The 23,804-nt window shown below is 40.5% G+C and overlaps 1 protein-coding gene across 1 annotated transcript in view; it reads right to left on the bottom strand.

Annotated features, from left to right (window-relative positions):
- Nucleotides 1-7,550: 7,550 nt before the first annotated feature.
- Nucleotides 7,551-23,804, bottom strand: part of LOC139745435 (rab3 GTPase-activating protein non-catalytic subunit-like) — a 29,404-nt gene continuing 13,150 nt past the window's right edge. Inside the window, exons 13-31 of the mRNA XM_071655827.1 lie at nucleotides 23,533-23,746; nucleotides 22,754-22,983; nucleotides 22,223-22,287; nucleotides 21,297-21,608; nucleotides 20,409-20,736; nucleotides 20,054-20,151; nucleotides 19,292-19,579; nucleotides 18,725-18,895; nucleotides 17,784-17,904; nucleotides 16,893-17,093; nucleotides 15,980-16,086; nucleotides 14,643-14,709; nucleotides 13,030-13,136; nucleotides 12,010-12,084; nucleotides 10,973-11,161; nucleotides 10,289-10,402; nucleotides 9,722-10,066; nucleotides 8,989-9,147; nucleotides 7,551-8,363 (exon numbers count right to left, since the gene is read on the bottom strand). Of these exons, the coding sequence (XP_071511928.1) occupies nucleotides 8,220-8,363; nucleotides 8,989-9,147; nucleotides 9,722-10,066; nucleotides 10,289-10,402; nucleotides 10,973-11,161; nucleotides 12,010-12,084; nucleotides 13,030-13,136; nucleotides 14,643-14,709; nucleotides 15,980-16,086; nucleotides 16,893-17,093; nucleotides 17,784-17,904; nucleotides 18,725-18,895; nucleotides 19,292-19,579; nucleotides 20,054-20,151; nucleotides 20,409-20,736; nucleotides 21,297-21,608; nucleotides 22,223-22,287; nucleotides 22,754-22,983; nucleotides 23,533-23,746 (3,335 nt within the window). The 3' untranslated portion in view covers nucleotides 7,551-8,219. The remainder of the gene's footprint in view (nucleotides 8,364-8,988; nucleotides 9,148-9,721; nucleotides 10,067-10,288; nucleotides 10,403-10,972; nucleotides 11,162-12,009; nucleotides 12,085-13,029; nucleotides 13,137-14,642; nucleotides 14,710-15,979; nucleotides 16,087-16,892; nucleotides 17,094-17,783; nucleotides 17,905-18,724; nucleotides 18,896-19,291; nucleotides 19,580-20,053; nucleotides 20,152-20,408; nucleotides 20,737-21,296; nucleotides 21,609-22,222; nucleotides 22,288-22,753; nucleotides 22,984-23,532; nucleotides 23,747-23,804) is intronic.

Below are 23,804 nucleotides of genomic sequence, written 5' to 3'. Positions count from 1 at the left end.
ATGGAGATTTCTAAGACTAATTCTGACCAGAAGAAATTCTAAATGGAGGGATGGGGAGTAAGTAAGATGGGAGACATTCTTCACATTGGGAATGGGACTAACTGATCCCAAGTTGTGTATTCTGGACACTTCTTCTCTTTCCATTGTTTGTATTCTGTGTTTTCTTACTGTGCATTCTTGATGAAATGGGAGAGCTTTTACCTCTTTCAGTCAGGTTTTCAAAGTACACCATACTTGACACTTCCTACATGGCTGGTTCATCCCAGTTAGCACAGCACCCTTGGAATAGACATTTGTGTTTTAAAAAAAATCCTCTGATTTGTGCCACACGTAATATTTGTTGATTTTTGTAGGTTATGTTTTTCTGTTCTGTATGCAGAATTGTCCTACAGTCCAGTATTTGTTCTGTTGGGCTAAAAATTTTTGATGCACTGTAAATTTTTAATGCATTGTACATCATGTAATCCAGCAAAGAAACTCAGCCCTGTCAGAGGTGCAAAATAATGTTCATGAAACAAAATGCCCTTCAGTTGTGTATTTGCTTAGCTGAAGTGATGGTTTCTGCCATGGCATACAGTGGTCATGTCAATTCTCGTGTTACTGTCCCACCCCCAATGCATTTTCCCTTCACATAATGGTGTGCTCTCGGGTGAAATGCAAGAGCTGAGATGGATATAATTGTCAACTTTGCTGATCTATTCCTCTAAACATCTGTCACTGATCACGGTGCGCTCCCTGCTAAGAGAGGATGTATTTCCACCCCCCTACAGCTATCACATGTCATGTAATTTCCCTTCAAATTAGTCATCAGCATGATTTCCTCTAGATCGGCTAGTGTTTGTCAGATGTCAAGCAAGGCGAATGCACAACTACAAGTACTATTTAATTGAAGTAGAGTGTGCAGTAAATTGAGATAACATGAATGTGTGGAAATGCTTATGTTGACTAGTACCTACATTTGCTCTTTCATAGAGCATTTAGAGTAATGTGAATGCAGATATTCTTCAAACATTCCTAAAATCATTTATAATACTAATAATAGGATATGTGCAAGAACATGTTGTGTTTCAAATGAGTTTTATGCCATTAATAATGTTTGCAGGTTGCACTTGGAGCCTTGTCTCATGAGGCTCTTGTGTTAAACTCCATAAATTATAATCTGGGTCCTTTTTCAGAAAGTAGTTTACTTCAATGGCAATATACAAATTTTTAAAAAAATAGTTTCTGTAGACACAGCTGGTCAATGACCAATCAACTGTGAGCATTTTGGTTGTTACTGTGTTTGACTACAACTCTTTAATAACAGATTGTACAAATCTTCCTGAGGTGGGCTTCCCCAAGTCCCATTTTCTCTGAGCACTTTTGCAATAATCACTATTGACAATGATTGCACTCTCCCCTTACAAGCAGCCAGGCAAACGACCAATCTCCTGTGAGTATTTTGGTTGTTGCCATGGCAATTGCAGTCAGGAAGTTGTATCGTATTGCCGAGTGCCTGATGGGATAGGCTTTATGGTGCTCATTATTATTATTTTTTTTTAACAGGGAAATAGGCACTTTTGTGAGCTGATTTCCACCCTTCATCTCTTTCTGTAGCTTTTTATGGCTTAGTGGAGAAGTTCTTCCTGGTGATTGGGCAATATCAGCAATACATGCATGTACTGGGAGGTGAAGTATGAAAGAGTGGCATAAATGAGTTGCTGTACAAGTACACATGCAACCTGGCTTCTATGTAGGCTACATGATGTAGGTCTACAATATGTATTGAGAGAACAAATTTTCTGATGAATTTAACATCTGAAATACTTGCCGGAGGTCAAAAGTAAACTCAGAGCTGTGCTTTGCTGTAGCGCATTAAACATGCTAGAGGCGAAATGGGAAAGGAAGGTTTTGCACGAATGGATAAAGTTATGTACTATTAATGTGACGTGATGAATCAGAGAGACGTCCAGATACTGACTGTACTAAAGGTTTATGCTGAGAAATGTAGAGAACTGTTATTCTTTGGTGGTGTGCTGCAGATTACAATTTGAATGAACCAAATCATATCTGTCACTATTTAATTTGTCTTGTTGCTGGTGACTGGAGACTTCTGGGCAATCTGTTATGTATATCTGTTGTGTGTATACTGTATATGTGCTGCAGAGAGAATTATTTTGTACTGTTTGCCTTGATTTGCGCTTTGGATGATTGTATTATGTTGCAATTAAGGAACACTTCCAATAAATCAATCCCACTGCACTCATTTGGTTTGTATCTGTACTTTCTCTTTTCAGTGGCAATGTGGATGTGTGAACGACGTTACAATAGTGAATACACGATTCATTCTTCATACAAACAACATGATTGTGATTATATATACATGATACTGTAAAACATGATATATTCGCGGCACGAAATTTCGCGAATTGGAGCCGACGGCCTTTTTCGCGGCAAGAAATTTTCGCGAATTGCCTCTTGCGTTCAATGTATATAGTGTAGATAAGAAATTTCGTGTGCATTTTAATTTCGCGAATCTTGGCGCTCGCGAAATTTGCGAAATTAAAATGCACGCGAACATTTCTCGTTTTACAGTATATACATACATTACTGTAAAACATACCGTAAAACCAGGAATTTTTGCCTGCATTTTTATTTTGTGAATTTCACGCCAGCCAAGATTCACAAAATTAAAATGCACGCACAAGTTCTTGTTTACAGTATATGTGTTGAATGCCAGTGGCAATTTGCACAAATTTCATGCCGCAAATATTTCTTGCTTTACAGTGTAACATTGACCGATTTTACAGTGCTAAATTGTAGACAACTAAATTCTCTGCTTGAAACACTGACCTTCAAACATCTTGGAAGGAAATGATTTTGCATTTGAAAATTACATGTATTAGAAGCTTGTCACGATTTTAGACATAAAGTGTTTGGGGCATCACAATGTCTTGATATTTACAGATCTGAAATTTCCAGTGACACAAAGCTTTAACAACCAAGACCTTCAGATCTGACAGTGTAGTCAAAATTGACCCTGTCAGCCTTAGAAAGTACTCGACAAAGCTCAGTTGGAAAAGGTGTGAAACTGACATTGAAATCAGCAAATCATGTTTGGTGTTATTGTGATTGTTGTTAACTTTATAAGGTAAGAAAGTAATCAGACATTGATCAATGAGTCTCCATTTCAATATAGCAAGTTTTATTTCATACATGTACTTCCAATACAGCTTTAATAATTTATGGCATCTTACAATAATCGGATGGGGTGAAATAGGGTGCATGATGCCAGCACAATAATCATGTTACAACTGCAAATATTGCTGAACCACAAGTCCCGTTTTTTCAACAATTGATCATGAACACCAGTAAAGAAGAACCTCACATAACATGTTCCTTGGGACCACTGAATTTCCCCGTTATAATAGGTATCTCATTACATCAGCAATAAAAACAAATAAACAAAATATGAATAAAAGGAATGGCACCTGCAAAATTGCTTTGTTTTATCAGGTACTTGACTTTATCATGAGGCTCCACTGTATAACCTTCTTACATTTATACAACACACATCTCCCTTGTGAGTTGTACATGACGCATCTCATCACCCCTATGTCAACATGTTGTCATAACATGAGGCATGGCCAAGGATCACATAACAGTTTTGAGATAAAGGAGGGCACACTGTCAAGAGCAGTCTTTCTACATTAATTGCAGCAGAAAAATTTCTCTCCTCATGAATCACAAATGAAATCAACATCAGAAATGGCTCTACTTGAAAGTCGTTAGCAATCTGCCATTAACTTCAAAATGGGTCGATGTACACTATCTCCTTAATTTGCAGTGTGCAGTGAGACTTGCTGATTATACAGTGCACTCCTGTCATGACGTACACAGTTACAACGAAATTGTCGTAACAATGAAGTAAAATTCCAGTCCCAAAATTATCATCTATATCTCTTCACATACTAACTATTCGGCCACAATGAAATTTTGGTATAACAAAGGAAAACTACCAGTACCAAGGACTTTGTTATAACGGAGTCACCTGTATTCAAAATAAGAACCTTATCTATTTCATTCCTTAAGCCAAAAGTTCATTGAAGGACACCATACAACAAATTCTTTAAGATTTTTGTATCCTCCTTGCCTTGCTAATACTGTGCAAACGTTGGGCTGTACTCTCCTAGTTCGAGCCGCACTCTTTTATTAACTATTGTGCCACAAGATTCTCCACCCAGCGTCTCATTTGTAATGACAGTACACAAAAGAGTGCAAGGACAATAAAGGCAACAAAACAAATACCGTGGTAATGCATGAGGGCTCGTAGCTACAAAACGAAAACAATTTTTCCTGGAAAACACTGTTTTAAACATGAAATGGTTTCGAACCACGAGATGATACTGTGTATGGTCTCTCCTTTACATGGAAGGCCATTTTCAAATGATATGCTGTATATATCCAATATTGATTACTAAGTCTGCTTCACACCGGAAATATTGTCTTGAGTTTTTCAAAAACTCTGTTACTCTCCATGTAGGTATGTTGTTGCTTTTTTCTTTTTTCTTTTTCTTTTTTTACGGTATCGGTTGTACGTTTTGTCTTTTCAGAAACATGCATATATATTTCAATTTGGTTCACACTGAAACGTGAAGACTTGGCTCAAATCTGTTTCAAAGCATTTCTATGTATTAAACATTCCTATCAAGTGGTAATTATGAAATGAAGCAAGCAAGCAAGCCATGGTAGCATTTGGCTGCATTTGATTTTCGTGGGTAAAGCAAATAAGCACACAAACTTGAAGAGAAACAAATAGTTTATTATGTAATTCCCCACATCGTCTTTGATTTTTGTTTTTTTCTTCCAATGCTTGATAGGCAACTTAATGTCAAGTAATATCCCTAAATCACACAAGTCCTCAAACCTCTGCACATAGTGTTTAGGCCACTCTTCATTATGTTAAGTAGTCACCATCTAAGTATTGTCCATCCTCGATCTCATCAATTCAAAGTTCCCCTAATAAATTTAAAGTACAGCAGTCATAGCACCATTTATTTTCCATTTTTGTTTCCTGTATGCAAAATTAAACAGGAGTTTCAAATCAAGCAAGATCACTCACTGAGCAGTTACACACTAACTGAGTCTATGTGGGAACACTTTTAACCTTTGTTGCAAGTAATGAGAATAAGACAAAGCACTTATGACAGATGTAGCAAAGTGAATAAAGCTGATTTCAGGCTGTTGGTAGGAGCTCTAAAATGCCCAGATGATGAGCAAGCCACGAGTCAGGTGAAACAGCAGTACCAACTGAAACACACACATCAAATTATTATTCAAACGTAAATGGAAGCACTTTTGCTTGAAAGGCATACGAACAATAAAGAATAACAAAATCATTAACAGTTTGCTGTGAATAAACATAGGGCTGCAGTTGTGATGTTTATGGGGATCATCAGTCAAATACAGTGTACCAAACAATACTGATATGAAGTCCAACCTTATCGTTATTACTTTCTAAAGAGAGAATATCTGAAAACAATAACTGTACTAACTATGCAGTACAACACTTTTCAGCATTACAAGCTAACATTGCATATGGATGCTATAAAGCCACTGCATTATTTTTTGTACTTGATTTTAGTACTACGTTTACCAGCTACAATATATATGACCTTAAACAAGTGAAATTACCACATTTTGGGGATACTTAATCACACAAAAATTAAGGTACAAATGCAAGAAAAATGCAAGAAAAGGAAATGCAGCTGCACTCTGCTGTGATTGAGGAATTTCATTTAATGGCATGAAAAACCATGAACAGTATATTCTCTGTTGCTGTACATAAATTATTGCACGATGTCAATAGCTAAGGTTTACAATGTGAAATGAGACATGATAATAAATACAATTGTTCCTAATATGATAAAAGGTTCCTTATATCTCTTCTAACATTTCCCAGGTGATGTCAATCCTCGAAGTAAATCTGACAATTTTTTGCTCATCTCTGAACCAAGCTCCTGAATCCATTTCTGTGAAAAGCTGTGTCTTGTAACTGGGCTAATCTGAGATTTACATTCCTTCATCAAAAACGTGCATTTCAGGATAATTTAAACCGAGACTCTTACTAGTCATGCAAGGGATTTGATATGTATGCACAGCTGTGACAACATTGCTCTTCTTCTTCATCTTCAAACCAGTTCACTCAAAATGCATCTATAACCTATTGAAAACAGATTTTTAAAAAAAAAAATGTTTCTTCAGAAAATACATGAAGAAAAAACATGGCTTTTAATGCTGAATAATTTGACACCATCACTACCATCACAGTAATTGAGCATGGTTGGTGTGCTTTTTTCATTGAAGAAAGTGCTAGAAAATGGCTCTCTTCTCATAATTCTAATTGCTGGTAAATAAAGTTGGATATCAAATAAAATGTGAACTATTAGATTATGTTATTGGATAAAAACTATAATTGTCATCTTGGTAAATATGCCAACATCAAGCTAGGTAATTTAAACATCCTGTAATTTATGCACATTATGGTTCCTCCTTACAAAAACTATTCCTCCTCCACATTCCTCCCCATCTTACACACACAAGGGCAGTTACAACTGTCATCAATTTCTTGGGGACAACAATCCATACAGTGATTTAGTCTACAGTGACAGGTTTGATGATAGCGAAGGGATGCATTTGCAAGCACTCTTCAACATAAACAAATAGCCCCTTGCACATATTCAAGCAATATTTCAACGTCATGGATATGATCCAGCTGAAGCAACAGCGGTATCACACATTTCAATGGCACACACTTGATCCCCTTACATACTTCATAAATCACTGATCCATTACATCTCAGCAAGTGTTTCGTAACAAATGATTCTGGACGCAAAAACAAGCTTTTTAATGGCAGTGAGATTCTAGTGCATAGAATTGCTCTAGGGCCCACTCCGATCATGCCGCAGACATGTCTGTTCTACAATGTGTGAATGTGTGTGTGTGTGTGTGTGTGTGTGTGTGTGTGTGTGTGTGTGTGTGTGTGTGTGTGTGTGTGTGTGTGTGTGTGTGTGTGTGTGTGTGTGTGTGTGTGTGTGTGTGTGTGTGTGTGTGTGTGTGTGTGTGTGTGTGTGTGTGTGAGAACATGAAATCATGAATATGTTGATGATTGGATAAAAGAACTACCCACGAATTGATAAACTCTGATTCAACTGCACCATGAAAGCTTCAAATGTGGAAACTTATATGAGGCAAGAAGCAAGTTTACCACTATAGAGACATGCTGAATCTTCCCAGGTTCTACAACAATGATGGCATCTGAATGCTGCTAAAATCGGTGTCGGATTGGCCCACTACGAGGCACCAAGATGTGTGGTTTATTTGAGAAGTAAAGATTTAGTCCAAGACTGGACTAATGTCCCATGAGGACAAGTAGCATAACACACACAACATGAGAACATCTCTTCTCCTCTTTTCTTTGATTAAGAGTACTGTGAAGTAAGGTGCTTTATCCTTGACAACATATGCACTGAGAATTAGATTTTTTTTTTCTGAAGGAAGTATGTCCCCGCACAAACGACATTAAGTGATATTGTTTGTCATTTCAGTGATATTTTCATTTACAATGGAAACTATTCTCCTGCTAAACATCATCTTTACTGGTGATTTATTGGCAAGTTTCATCTGTTAGTCTCTATATAATATCTAAAATTAGCACTAGTCTCCCAGTATCATAAATGACACTTCTGACCCCTGCAGAATAGAGGAGAGTGCCTCAAAACTCGTAAACAGGGAGTATTTTCAAAACATGGGTTATGAGACTTGGTAATGTACAGCACCTGCATTACACAGCCTGAAGTACCAGTACAGCCAGCTTGTCTGTGTGGCAGCAAGAATTGTACAAGACAAAGTGTGGGGTGTGCAGTCATAGGTAAATCCACTTGTTCCCTTCTACAGCTTTCATGCCTGATCCTCTGGTTCCTGGCTTCATTGGCATCCCAGTGACATCTGCGTCATCTCCACTGCATGGGGTGTGTGCCCCGTCTCCTCCCAAGGGGCTCCAGTAGAGATTATTCAAATGAGGATCTCCCATCCGTGCAAGCAGCCACACGGCATCTTGCGAGAAATACACACTTTTAAATGGGTAAAAGAGCAGTTTGTAACAGCCCTCCCTACAAGTCCTGATGACGACCTCCCCACAGCAGGGTCTCCACCTGTGCTACAGCCCCTTATTTTTTGGCCTACGTCAGGGACCCCACAGCCTCGATGAGTTGGAGAGCGAGGGGATACTGCTGGTGAGAGTCGGGTAGCAGTCCCACGGCTTGGCCGGCCAGGTGGGCTGTGTCTGAGATGGGCGGGTGAGGGCAGCGCAAGGGCTCCTTAGACTGGGGGGGGGGGGGGGGGACGGGGGAGGGAGAGGGTGAAGGAGGTAACACCGGATTAAAACAATTCGCATCAAGTGTCACTGTCTTTGTTCACATAAATTCACTTTTAAGATATCTCTTTACACTGGCATTGCAGAGCTGTCTAATAAGTGCTGAAATACATCTAATTTTGTGTCACCAACAGTAAAATATAGCACGCAATCATGATTTACCAGGAAGTACCGCAAGTTTTATATGACTCCACTAATCTATTCCCTGTAAAAACATGATAGCCTTGATGATTTCTTTCTTCAATTTCTTATTTTCAAATAAATATCCAGATGAAATAACATAAAGCTTTTCTTATCCATATCAATCATTTTAAGATCTTTTAGCAGTTTAAACAAGCATGCAATACTGAAGATAATACTAAATATTCATAGTAATGACTGTACATGAATGACTATACCTTTCCATTTCTTTCTCATGCAAGAATTCAGGAAGATAAATTCTTGAATAGATCATACAGATTACACACCTGCAGACTATCAGCAAAGAGCATAGAAGCTCTGTGCTCTGTGTGGTTACAACCTCTGTGAGATACCAATATTGTAAACAACATGGAAAATCATGGGTAAGTGCTCACCAGTGCCCTAAGCCAGGTGACAAGCGAAGGCGGCAGTCGGGACTGCCTCTCCACGCTGACAGAGTCAGCTCCAACGACAATCTCCTGAGCAAGCCTCTGACCAACAACGTGGATCAGCTGCACTGCCATTTCAGTCTGCTCAGAGACCGACACCAAGAGCTTTGTAAAGGGGGGGGGGGGGGGGGGGAGAGGAGAGGTCAAGGGTTGATTTAAAGCATCAACTTAACCAGACAAGATTCACAGCAATGAAATACCTTTTATAATACATTGTACCTTTACTGGTGAGAAATGATAGTCAAGAGCTTGATGGAATTCCACGTTCTCATTGTACGAGGTTATGAGCATGGCTAGGAATGATACTACTGTGCAATTATTAAATACTTACCAATGATTTGCTAATGAAGTGCAATAGCATGGCACATACTTTAATAGCAAATGATGACACATACGCTGAAATTGAGTTAAATTTTAAGATCCTTTCATCTCTAGTGTGAGGCCAACCTCAAAAGTCATCCATGGACATGTAGACACACATAACTTGCTGCAATGAAAATCAAGTTCTATGATACAGAGAAAACATGAATTGCACACATCACAGCCATTCAAATCAACATCCAACTTTAGATGTGAGGAAGTATTGATATATCTGTCTTCAAATATGCACTATTCTTCATCAAACCAAACTGTGATCCTTTAACATCAGTCCCACTCATTGGTTCCGATTTCTCCTTACCTCCTGCGCTATGGTATCATAGCCACTGTTGTACAGCTGGCAGACGTGGTGTCTCTTCACCAGGTCGCTGTCCACCCGCAATGCCAGGGCTAACTGTAGGGCCACGCCCGGCCACACCTGTCCCGGGTGGGTCTTCGGCAGCCGCTTGGGGTTCTCCAGGGGCACCGTCCCCCCGGCCGCGATCCCAGACGCATCAGACGCCGTGCTACTTCTCCTCCGCTCAGACAACACTGAGGAGGAGGCAGAAGAGGCAGTGCTTCCCGGGGTGGAAGCATCACCCTCCATTTCTGACTGATGGTTGGGAGGGAGGGTGAAAACAGCTGCCATCACGAGTCGTTGCAAGAACTGCATAAAATATCAAAACAAGCACAATAGATGTGGCTCACTCTTCAACATACAACATCTGTGTTCTAGCTGCACATTAAAAGTTCCCCATTGTAGTGTTATATCTTAAATCAATACTTACACTTCTCATGAAGAAACAAATAAACAAACAAAAACAAGTCAAAATTAAATGTTGGAAAAGCACAGACAACAATTCCTACAAATTCACAACTGACTGCTTACCTCCTGCCTCGATTTGATCAATCCAAAGTCAATCTCGTGGCTGGAAGGGGTAAACATGGTACCCAGGGCCTTGAAGAATGCATTCTTGGTCTTGTAGTCAAACAGTTGTAAAACCTGCAACAGCAAAAAGAACACATCTCACTTGTTCTGTATCATTGCACACTCACATGGTAAGTACGTCCCTCCCTACCAACCAAATTTAACACTGGACATGCCCAGTTTAAGGTATGGCTGCATATTATGATCGTGATCAAGGTTGATTGACCCTTGTTCTTCACCTTTGACCCAATTACTTCACATAAGGCATTTTCTTGCTATTAAAATATTTGTCACATTCAACTCTACTGAAGACCAATGCACATTCTTAACCAAATTTATATGAGGAAAATATCATTTTTCTGCACAGTTGAGTAATCTGTCATTTTTTTTTCCCCTTAAGGTACTTCCCTAATCAAATTCAACCTGTGCATCTGCACCTCCTCTTGCATAATCTTGGCAGAGTTATTGGAATATCCACCGAGAATTTTTTTTCTTTCTGAAATTGCCATGACAATCTCTGGGGTGGACAGACATATGGATGGACAAACACACAAACAACTCAAGAATATAATGCCATCCACCCTTAGGGGACAGAAAGGCATGAAAAAGGCCATTGCTAGGGTCGTGTAAGAAGCAACCTCTCACCTTGACCGACTTCATGCCAAAGGTCATGACCCCATGCATGATGGTGCAGAGCTGCTTGTGGACGTCGACCAGGGCGTGGCAGGGGAGGGTCTGGCTGACTGCAAGCTCCACCAGAGGGGTGGGGCCCTGTATGTGTTGCCACAGGTCCTCTGTCTCAAAGAGTGGGGTGAGGGAGGACTCTGGTTCCACCTGCAATGGAAGCAGACAGGTTGTGCTTGTTAGTTTCATTTAGTTTAATTGTACTTTTGTTGTGTGTGGTTTTTTTTTTTTTTTTTTGGGTGGGGTTGTTTTGTTTAACTTTAGTTTTGTAATTTTGTTTTTGTATGTGTGTATGAGTATAAATGTTATTGATACTCAGCTGATAGTCTTTTCTTGGACTCTGTTCTGAAGGAACGTCAATATCAATAGATATGCACATCGTATTCAAATGACTTTCACAATTGCCTACTTCCTTAACCTGCAAAATATATCTAGACATCAATGCTATACCATCTCCCTGATGACATCTTCTTGGGCTTTGACTGAATTTGTAACTTTTGTTTTATATTGGCACAAATGGAAGCAAACAAAGAGGGCTGGGCCCCATTTCATAAAAGATGTTAGGATGGCAACTCTTGCTGGAATGACAACTTCCCATAGCAACAGCCCATCAGGAAGCTGGATACCTGTCGTTGCCATGGCAATTGCCGTTCCAACAAGAGTTGTAATCATATCAACCTTTTATGAAATAGGGCCCAGAAGTGGAAGTAAACAAAGAGGAATAAGAAGTTCAACAAATTACGAAACCCCTTTATGACTGTTTTTTTCTTCTTCTTTTTTTAGCTCACATTTCACACACTACTCCATTTGTAGTCAAAAGGGACACCTCCATATTGTCAAATTGTCCCTTTCACAGTGGCCAGTACGAAACATGTATCTGCTCAAAACATTCAGGTTTCTGGCTGTGTGTTGATTGGTTACTCATTTTTGTAAACTACATAGACAGAAAACAAAGACACAAATCAAGTTAAATGAACGATAGTAGATGAAAAGACTACCTGGTAGATACACTCCAGAAGTTCTGTTGCCAGACCCAGGAACCTGCCCAGAGCCATTTCACTCAGGCCGACGTCCTGAATAAAGGACAATACATAAAACAGATTGTGATAAGAACGGGAACAGTTTTCATGATGAACACTAGCAACAACGTTCCACTCACCAAACACCTGAGCTTACATTCAAGAGTTAGTGTAGAAATCTGACATGATAATTATCTGACAAATAAGCGCTGAATTTTCTGCTATGCTAGATGAACTCAACTTTGATTGAATTATAACTGTCGATGGGAATGCAAAAATTGTGCAGCTAACATCAGTAAGATGCCACATCTTCGCAAGCCAACTGACCTTGTCACATAACATAATGTTATACCTCTACTGTCTTGCATCCATCACCACATCACATCAGTACACTGTACACATGCTCTGGCAAACCCAACAAACCCAACAATATCAGCACCTTTCTGCAGAGTGGTACTGCTCACACCTCCATAATATACATATATCTTCATGCTTCATCATACCCCATTAAAGTACAGCGACTATCATTCAAAAGAAAGTAATGCTTTTAATTCAAATCATGGCAACAATCCCTGCAATTCAAACAACTACTTCAGCATAAGAATTGTTTTTCAATAGCTTACCCGATCATAAAACACAGAGACACATTGTCATAAAAAACTGGTGACTATTTTCAGGTTTACAAGAGCTGAGGGAATGAATGAGCATCAATTTCAGATTTTGAATACCTATGCCTCCTTGCTATTTACCTGTATTCATTTTGTGTTTTTCATTCTAAGATGGACTACTGTCACACCTGATGAAGTATTCCATCTGAGAACACTGCAAAGCTACAATGACATATACGCCTGAGGTGAATATGAGCATTTTGTGTTCATGCGCACGTGCTGAAATGCACTGGCTTGTTGACTATCTCATTGTGCAGTAACAGAATCAAGCACCATCAGAATCGATCACACACTATCATAGCATCCCTGCAGTAAGACCCTGCAGCCATACCCTTCTGCACAGCCTGTCCTTTGGCGCCTTGCCAACTTTGTCCATGAGGAACGCTGCTCCCGAAAACTTCTTCACCATGAATGTATGCCACATCATGCTGGATACGCCTGCAGGAAGCAGCAAAAATGGAGACCTGTCATCAACTACAATGATGGGTTTTTTTCCCCATTTTATTTCTTTATAAAATACTTTATTGCCTACACATTATCATGTTACACTGACAGCAAAGATAAAAAGAGTACAAACTTACACTAGCAAAGTCGCTCTCGTGTTTCTCTTACCAAAATAAAGGATACACCACTGATTACCATACACTTTGCACCTTTTATTAAATAGACACTATACACAAGTCTCTTTTCTTCTTTTTCTTTCTTCTTTTTTTTAATGAAAAGTCACTATAATTTGATGGAGCAAGAAGCAGTTTACAAGGGATAATAAATGGGACTAGAAATGTCGCTATGGCGACTGGTATGCCTCCGCCATAATGCATGATTCTCCTAATAGGTCTAAATAGTACATGTGGACGATGTGTGATTACATTTTCACATAATTGGCAAAATATTAAAATGACAAGTTTGTCACAAATGTGTTGAATGTTCACCTGCCTTGACCTAGGTTTAATTGGATGAATAGGAAAGCATGTATTTGGGATTTAAGGACTTTAACTTGACTTTGACCCATTCATACATTTATGCATTGAGTAATTTTCAAGGTATGGAAAAAAAGTGCAATTTCTGTATTGAATAGTAAATTGTTACCATTTTCATCTGGCCTTTGACCCTGAAATTTATAAGATAATCACTGTCAGGCAGAACATGCATACATATGTAGTAAGTTTCAAGATAACTTGAGCCACTTCCGAAATATGGAGGAAAAACTTAGTTTAGCACTTTCACTTGATCTTTGACCTTTGACCTTTGAGGCAAAAACAAAAGAAAAAAAAAACTTTCCAGAGAATTTCTATTAGGTTATACATGCATACACCAAGTGTAAAAAAAAAAAAATCCTGCTGGCATAGCACAAACATGAGGAGAAATAGTACAATTTTGAAGTGTTGCCCTTGACCTTTGACCCCTGACCTTTGACCCCATGAACCCATAATTCTCTAGATAATTACTGCCAGTCAGTACATGTATATATACTATGTTCCATAAAGATACCTTGAACAATTTCCAAGGTACAGAGAAAAAAGGTGAAGTTTTGATATATTTACTTGACATTTTGACCTTTGACCTTTGACCTCATGACTCAAACTTTCCCCAGAGAATTTTAATTGGGTAATACATGTATACACTAAGTTTTAAGAAAATATCTTCTGGTATTGCATAGATATGGTGGAAATAGTGAAATTCTATGTATTTGACCTTGACCTTTTGACCTTTGACCTTGAGCATGTGCACCCAAAAGCTGATAGGCACAACTTCACCCCCTAATACACATACATGCCAAGTTTCATTAGGATACCTCAAAAGGTTTTGATAGTTACCCTGTCCACAAAATTCATTACGGACGGACGGACGGACGGACGGAAGGACGGACGGACGGACAACCCGAAAACATAATGCCTCCGGCACCACTTCGTGGCGGAGGCATAAAAATGAATCAGCACTCACCATGTTGCAGGACAGGATTCCGTATTGATCGTAAATGATGAAGTCCACAGGAGAGATAGCCAGTAGCCTGGGGGACAAAACAGCATTTAACTCACATTTTTGTTAACTTCAAACACAGCAAATTAGATGGAATTTACTTACACTGAATTAATTAGTTTTCACATGACCACTAAGGAAGCATTGAATGCATGCATGCAGGCAACCATGACACAGATGGTTCTAAATCCACTCTAATGGAATATGCCACGAGGATACAGTGCCTTGTCTAGGGGCACAACCACTGCAGCCAGGGGATTGAATCAGCGACTTTGTGATTGATAGTCTGTGGTCTTAGCCACTGAACCACGGTTGCAAGTAGCTTCTCAGCCCCAACAATAACTGTATAAAGATCAACCTGTTCATGATTGGTCATCCCCCTGCATGTCTGATTGGGTTGTATTTTTTCGATGGATCACCACTTACCAAACACACCTCCAACAGCATGGCAAAGGAGGAATTAAATACATGTACATCAAGCTCCCTCCCCCACACTCAACTTCTTTCTTCCCTGATGCCGCAACTCTGCACCTAACACAGTCTTACTCCATTTCACAGCATTACATAATAATATTATCTTGCAACAAGTGGTAATATCAGTACACAAATTGTGTTTTCCCTCACTGCACCCAGACTTTCATAGCACATTTCACAATGCACTAAAACTGTTATTTCTGTTATCAATTTTTCTTTCTCCAGGTAAGTACAATGGACAGTGTGCTCTGATATAAATTGTGTGTCTCCAGGCAAGGCAAGTCGCTGCATGTAACTTGGCCAACAGGAGATTTCAGTTGTCCCCTTGTAAGCTGGCACCATGAGTTTGTAGCATCCCACTTCTTGGTACAAAAATACAACAAATATTTGAAAAAAAAATCACATCCCTTGATAGAAACCAGTATCTAAAATAGTATCCTTTTTCCCAGTTAATTCAAAGTAAAAGTCAATGAGAAATCAAAGACGTCAAATGATAGTTAATGTTTAATTTCTATGTAGTTTGTCAGCCTGTTTAAAAAGAAAAAAAAAGCGAGAACATCAAGATTTTCACTACTTTTTAACAACATAGAATGACAATATCATAAAACAGGATTTGAAGTGCCAGCATTTTGAATTTGAAATGTTAAACATTATTTCAGTCAGCAAATCTTTCATGGTACAAAATAGCACTGAGAAAAAACAAACAAACAAACAAATAAAAGTAAAAATATTGGCGTTCCCATTGATCTCCTAGCCCAAATTCATAGAATCTCTCCTGATTTGAGGCTAATAACTGCCCTGTCACACCCGACTGCCCACTCTCTCACCTCAGGATTCTTGTTCCACTGCACCACATACTCCCATGTGCAGTGAGCCTGGAGGACATCATGCTCCAGACTGTGCACAAATCGTGAGCACAGCGTCTGCATCGTTTCTTGAAGAGAAAGAGAAATTACATAATGTTAACTTTTTGCCATGTGTGGCGAGGGGTTAGATATACAAAGGACTTCATTTATATCTACAGGACAAGATTTTCTCCTTAATGTCTCATTCACATGAGCTTAATAGAGAAAATGTTTGGGTAATTTTATCTCTGAATGAAATGAAATGAAATGAAATTGAAGAAACTCACACCTGAATCTTATCTTTGTTTGTCTTTCACCTCATCTCTTCTACACAAGACATGTGGAAACAAGTACATTTCTGCATCTCTTTCACGACTTCTACCCTGGAATAATTCTAAAAATTTGTGACCAACTCCAGAATGAAAACTGAAACACTACCATGTCAAATCTGAAACTAATGGAAAAGACCTTTTCACAAATTATCAAATATTCCACAACTGCTGGAACCCCGCCCAAGACTGAGAGATGACGGGTGATGATGAGAAGATATTTGAAAACCTTGATTTAATATTCTCTCCCTTTTGTTTGCTCACTGCTTTGCCTAAATCCCCTCCTCCCTTGTTTGGCTCCATGCCTTGACACCTAACCTACCCCTTCTGTTTTTTTTTTCTTCTCTGTCCCTAGCCCCTTCCAGAGAGCGCATGTTGTATGTAGTTCATGCGTCTGCTTACCCTGTATGCTTCTCATTTTGCCTCTGACGAAGCTTCTGCTATGATCAGAAGCTCAAGCACCTTTTGACTCAATCTGACATTCTACTAACTCTTCACTCCAGCCAAACTGACAGCCCTAGAAATCGTTTGATCCGTCAGTTCGATGTATCACGCCTCAATCTTACCTTGCAGCCTATCCAACGCCGTGGGCTCGACCACCTCCTCTGTCTGCGGCTGGGGGACTGGAGACGGCGTCCGCGGCTCCTCAACCCGGCTGGATTCCCTGCTGAGGATCAGGATGCGGCTGCTGGCTGAACACTGGGAGAGGAAGCTGGGCGGGACCCTGAAGTGGGCCACCCATCGGGCCACAATCTCAGCAAACACACCTAGAACGTAAAAGGCATTGTGAATACGTGTGTCAGCATTATAAAATGTGATTTCACCTGGGGTAACAAATACTCACTGGTGGGCGAGTAACATGCATTGGCACTTGCCTGTTCAACGTATCGTGCCATTTGCATATACTGTAAAGCAAGATATTTTCACAACATGACATTTTTGCGAACTGGAGCCGATGACCTCTTTCACTGAAATTTTCACAAATTGCCTCTGGCATTTACGTCGATGTAGGGCAATTTGTCAATCAGTCGCAATGCCTCTGGCATTCAATGCAGTTGTGTAGACGAGAACTTTAGTGTGCATTTTAATTTTGCCAATCTTCGCTCTCGCAAAATTTGCAAAATTAGAATGCAAGCGAACATTTTCTGGTTTTAACAGTATTCCATATCGACTTGGGCAAAGGGAATAATATCTTTTGTCATTCCCTGGGTAAATGAACATTTCACCTCTTATAATACAGAGCAAATGAGAGGGTGAGCTCAAATGTGACATCACAGATTTGCCAATTCATACTTGATCAATGACAACTTTAAATAATCATAACTTTCTCAGTCTTTATTTGAACTTGATCAAGCTGTCACTGTCCTATTCCCCAAAATTTTCAAGTTTTCTATTCACATGAAAGTAATTTTCATGGTGGATTTCACCTTTAAACATGGGATGTGTGTTTGTCTCACCTCTACCTCCCTCCATGATGGCCTTGACCGATATGTTTGGCATCGCTATCTCTGTGGGGGGCAGCGAGCCGTCCACGCTCCATCCCCTGGAGAAGTTGCTCTGCAGTTTGGCAATGGTGTCCTGCACACACACATAAAAAAAACATGCACACTGAACTCATTACAGTTCACTTCAGGTGGTCCGACATGAATAATTAATTGCATGAGAATATCCATGTTTTCAGTATTTGATGACAGCATTCATCTATGGTTACATCAGCAGAACGTGGCACATTGACAAGTTTTGAGTTTCCCTGAATGATAAAAATACACATTGTGGATGCCTCTCTATATACGTGACCCTCTATGTATCCCCTCCATTCTCTCCCCCCCCCCCCCCCCACCCTTCAAATGTAACCTGGGGGATGATGTGATTGAGCATCTAGCTAGCACTTTTTCAAAGTTGGCCCATCATCCTACACAGAAAGCATTATTCTCCTCTACTTGTAAGCCTTTCTACTTGCTCCTGCTGTCACGGCGGTTGGTGGTGTTGATGCTGGTAATGCTGCTACTATGAATGTTACTCACACTGATGTTGTTATGGCTGCTGCTACAGCAGATAGTGTTGTTGTTGTTATGGCTGCTGCTACAGCAGATAGTGTTGCTATTTTTGCTGTTGTTGTTGTTGTTGTTCATGATAATACTGCTAATATGAATGCTACTCGCTCTGATGTTGTTATGGCTGCTGCTACAGCAGATAGTGTTGTTGTTGTTGCTGTTGTTGCTGTTGTTGTTGTTGTTATTGCTGTTGATGTTAATGATGATGATGATGATGATGATGATGATGATGATGATGATGATGATGATGATGATGATGATGATGATGATGATGATGATGAACATCAAAGCTCAGTTACTAGCTCCAGAAAGAAAAAAAAAATCAGCTGCAACATCTGACGCACCTTGCTAAGTTTGGTCTGGGTCAGTCTCTTCAGCACCATCAGGTCTCGGAGCTGTTCAATCAGGACATCCCACATGCTGACATCCACCCAATCACGGCTCAGATCTGAACTGGGTGTGGTCACGGGGCTGGCATCCTCACTCTCATCGACCTCCATTTGTTCTGTAGCGTCCTATTTGAAATAGACACAGTGGAAAAAGAACATTAGAAAACATAGTGTTATTTCTCATCTGGGAAAAATGCACAAAACTGTCCACCATTCACACACAGAATTTGAACTTGTAGACTCTCAATCCATCTTTCTGCTTACAGGCTTTATGAAGAAGCAAGCAGTGTGTCATTTTCTATGATTTCTGGTCTCCTCTGCAGAAATTGGCTGAGCTTCGTTCTTCCTCAATGAATATTAAATCCTTATGTCACAAGTTGGAAGCCAGAGGAGGCCTAAATTGCACACACTATATTGGGTCTTTCCTTTATTGTTGAAGATCATGAAAGAAAGGTAAAGCCCTGCACAATGCTTTCAGATGGGTTCCAAAAACACGAATCCAGAGCAAAGAAATTATTTTACCTGACTCTCTGCTGCCGTTTCCCCCTTCTTCCCCTCGGCATTCCCGACCATCGTTCTGACGACAACGGCAGCCATCTCGGCCCCGCCCACGTGCTGTGTGTCATGCAGTAGTCCGTGTATGCTCTCCACCTCTGCTGGGGCCATCATCCCCGCACCCCCAGGGTGGGCAAGGAAAGGGGAGGTGGGCGTGGCGGTCTCCGATAGCAGGTGGCAAAGGTTGGCAGTGGCAACTTGAGCACTCTTCAGAAACTCTGCCTCGTTGTGAAGCCAGACTTGTAGGAGAAGCATCTGCGTGAGAACAGATGAACAAGATGCATTTATTCACATCATGTAATGTGCACATGATAAGCACTACAGTCGACAAGTCAACTGTTAAGCTACTGTTTCATGTTACCATGATGAAAAATGTGATACATTTCACCACGGCCTATTAACGATCGCCCCATCACTGTACAGGCATGCTAACCTGGAAACATTAAACTGCACATTACTTGAATATGAGACCATTCTGAAGCAAATAATTTTCACACAACAATAAATATATAATGTACTCTTAAATGAATCCCACAAGGATTGGAACAATCATCCCCCAGCATTCCCACTGATTGCCACTGACCAGTTACTAGCCATCCCCTTCAAAATCTTTGCAGTAATACCATAGTACTGCTGATCATGACCATGTTTGGGGAAAATTCTTTCTTTCAAAACAATCCCTACCCACTATATTGACATTTTTAAAAAGGAGGAAAAGAAGTGGCTTACCCTCAACTCACAGGCTTCAACCTCTGCATCTCGAAGTATCTTGCAGATTGTAGCGGCCGGACTGCTGTCTACCAAACAGGGTCTAAAAAGATACATTCCTGCAACAAATGGGGATGAAGTAAGGACAAAGAAAGACAAATTACACCAATCTATTTCAGTCAATATCTTAGTCCTAAATTCAAAAACATGGTTTGACTTGAGCTTGCCAAAGGCAAGTGCTTTTCGCACATTCAGATTATTTTTTAACTTTAAACTTGCTCGGTCTATACCTTAATAAAGAAGCAACAGAAAAAAAGGAAGACTTTCCATGCTCTACTACTGGATGGCATATTTCCAATGAGAATGTTTGGCCTACCTAAGGCAAGTTTCTTCTCTTCTGCAAGGTTATCCTTGAAAGTGACCTTCATCTTCACTTCTTCCGTCGGCGCCATCTCCTCTCCGCCCTCCTCCTCCTCTTCCTCCCCTTGTCTCTTCCCTTCCTCTCCAGCCCCCTCATCTGACGGTCTCCGTACGACCGTCTTGAAGCAGCTGAGGAAGGTGGCGGGGTCCATGCTGTAGTCCACAGTGAAGCGGACCCTGGCTTCCGATGAGGAGGAGGACGATGATGACGACAGGTAGGAGCTGACCTCTTTCAGGAGAGCCTCAAGAGCTGCGGGGTCCTGCTTCAACGCTGAGGCAAGGGCCTTTGAAAGATAGCAAAAGCAGCCACAGATATGCCATGTACTTACAGTAACAGTAGATGTGACATCCAAACAGAAAAACATGACCAATGAAGAACAGAAATGTTCATTCCAAAATGCACCTTAACAGTTTTTGCATAATCCTACATTGAAAAATTTTTTCCTCATTTTCTAGTGACAACGCTACAGTACAACGTCAAAGAATTCACAGAAGTAGGACATGAAAAGTGGAAGTAAAGTGAAGAACAGAATTTTAAATCCAGATTACATCAATACGACATTTGTATAATTTATACATCTATTACATTAATGCTTCTATTGAATGCCTTTGTTATCATCATGACCAGTGTCATTATCATATAACCATCATTATTTCATTCTATTGACATTTATAGGTCACAATGAAAACAGCAGTTTTTTCACGATTTCAGCCTTTAAAAAAGTAAATCTTGTAAAGCAACCATACATTTTTCACAGGACTATTCGAACATATGAAAAGACTGAGATAAAATGCTTGACCCACAGGTGGTGCTCCTGACAGATAATGAGAGACCCACACCCACCTCAAGGGATGACTCGCTGCCCACTGTCTCTTGGTCCAGCCCCTCCCCGGCTGTCTCCTGCCCCCTATCTGTGGAATCAGCTTCAGTGCCCTCCATCCCGCCTCCGGTGTCACCACTTCTCCTCTGGAGCCCCTGGATCCTGGTGTAGGTCTCCACCAGTGTGACCTGGCAGCCGCAGTACTGGAGCAGCTTTCGGCTCTCGTAGTCCATGCTGCTGGGCTCCTGGCCCGACAGCTGGATGATGAGGACTCGGACGATGTGGAGGAGCTCCTCGGGTGACATGCCCTTGGCTGACAGGGCTTTGTCCAGGGCCTTGAAAGAAAATGGTAAACTCATCCATCAATCCATCACAAAAAATTGTCATATTTTTTCTCTTTTTTTTTTTGTGTGTGTACCTGTAGTTTTATGTCTGTTTCTGATATGAACAGGGTCCACTGAGAGAAAAGTGCTGACATCACTGAAGCGACTACCCTGTATAAATAAGACTATACAATAATGGTAAGAATAAGAATAATAAAATGATATTGCAATAGCAATAATGAAGTGTGACAATTAGGCAAACATATGCCTAGTGACAGTGGCCTTCCTCTAGATCTACAAAGTAACATTTGTTAAAAGGTGCTGTAAAAATCCAAGGACCTTAGAAAAGGCAGTCATTTGTCCCAATCTGAACCAGCACCTAGTGGGCTTTGAGTGCTAATTGGCACAGAAAACCCCCTAGCACTGTACACACTGTATACAGTCACTGGCACAAAAACGATTCCCGTATTAAAAACTTTTGAAGCAATAATTGTGGTTCTATTCAGAGTGATGCCCATGCGTGAAAGATGTTTGAACTCATTTTGTTTGTTTTCTAGGTCGCGTGGATCAAGACAAGATTATTTCCAGACTGCCTCAATAACCAGCAGTTAGTGGCCTACACATACCTGTTGCTTGTATGCTGTCAACTTGAGATCTTGCAGTATTTTGCTAATCGGTTCAACAATGGGTTCTGCGTGGACAAGAGATAAAGATACTGATGTCAACTTACTGCCTAAGCTATGTTCATTACAAAAACAAATCTTATGTTGGATGTTTCTCAACAAAATTCTTTTTCCATCTTATGAAGGAATTCATCACAACAATTTGCTATGCAAAGATACATTGTCACAGCAACAGACTCAGACTGGACATACAGACAAACTAATATTCAATTTTAAGCCATGTTTTTGACAAATTACCCTTCTATTCCATTATTTTTGTTGTATGTTTGATAATGCATAATCAATGACTAAAAAGACAAATGAATGATTTTAATAACCACTTCACCTAATTATAAAACAAGTCCATCTTGTCTTTGTAAAAGCTAGTCCTCTTTAATCAACTGTCTAATCATTTCAGAAGCCAAATACGATTTAATATGCATTGCTCACATCAAGCGAAGCCGCCTGAGTGACATACGAGAATTGACCCCTGACCTTTCAGTGACCTCCTGTGGTGCAGCAGACTGGACAGCTTCTTGATGAGGTGCAGGTCGTGCGCCCTCTTGCTGTTCTTGTCGCTCAGGGCCAGGTGGAACGGCACATTGATGGTTCTCACGAGGCCGCTGGGTTCCAGCAGGCAGCACTGCAACATGTGGGGGCGTGTGCGCGAGTCTTGAAACGAGAGGCTGTTGAGACCCATGACCCCATGGCCTGGATACAGCAGCCTAAGGAGTTTGGGGGAACAAATACACAATAATAATCATGAACACATAAGATATTAATTTTTTCTTTTCTTTTCAATGCCAAGAGAATGATGATGTTTAACCCACTGAGGACGGGCTGATTTTGCTACAATATGCATCTCCCACAGACACTTGCCCAGGTATACTCAGGACTCGTCCTGAACGGGTTAAGCATTAAAAAAAAAAATTGAAATAGTGATCGTGAAAATGACAAGCCACACATTGCTCATGCAAACTGAGAGAGGGATATATATACAATCCGTCAAGCTGGGCAAATGTATGCATGGTGTAGCAGAATGTTGGAGGAGATAGTGTGTCGAAATTTCTCTGTAATAGATGCAGTTTCATCTAGCCATAAAATGTGTTTGTGTATCCAAATTGCAATTTTGTTGGATATTCGCATTGATTTTGCTTCTTTCTTTCTCATGGAACAATGATGTTCTATCAAATTTCAAGGTTATGGTCTGTTGGAAATTTAATCTTGTAAAGGAATATTTTTCTGAGATGGTTTACGCTCTGTCCTTCCCTCACCTGCAAGACTTGGGCACATTGAAGGCTGCCACCCGGGGGCCTTGCTGCGTGTTCCACACTTCTATAATCCCCCTGCGGGGTGCATAGATAACCAGGAAGAGGGCCACGCGGGGTCCATGCGAGCTCCCTGCGCTGGCCCGTGCTCTCTTCCCTCCATGGTCCCGGTGGATGTCCTCCACCACTTGTATCCAGCCACACTGGGCATCTCGGTAACCTGGTAATGTGAAGGAGGGCATCAGTGTACTGAGAATGGAGCCTCAGGAAGAGCACAG

The sequence above is a fragment of the Diadema antillarum genome, unplaced genomic scaffold, assembly GCF_040938485.1.
Source record: "Diadema antillarum isolate AM-2024a unplaced genomic scaffold, OU_Dant_1.0 scf00000036, whole genome shotgun sequence".
Classification (NCBI taxonomy): Eukaryota; Metazoa; Echinodermata; class Echinoidea; order Diadematoida; family Diadematidae; genus Diadema; species Diadema antillarum.
This window is presented reverse-complemented; position numbering and strand designations above follow the sequence as displayed.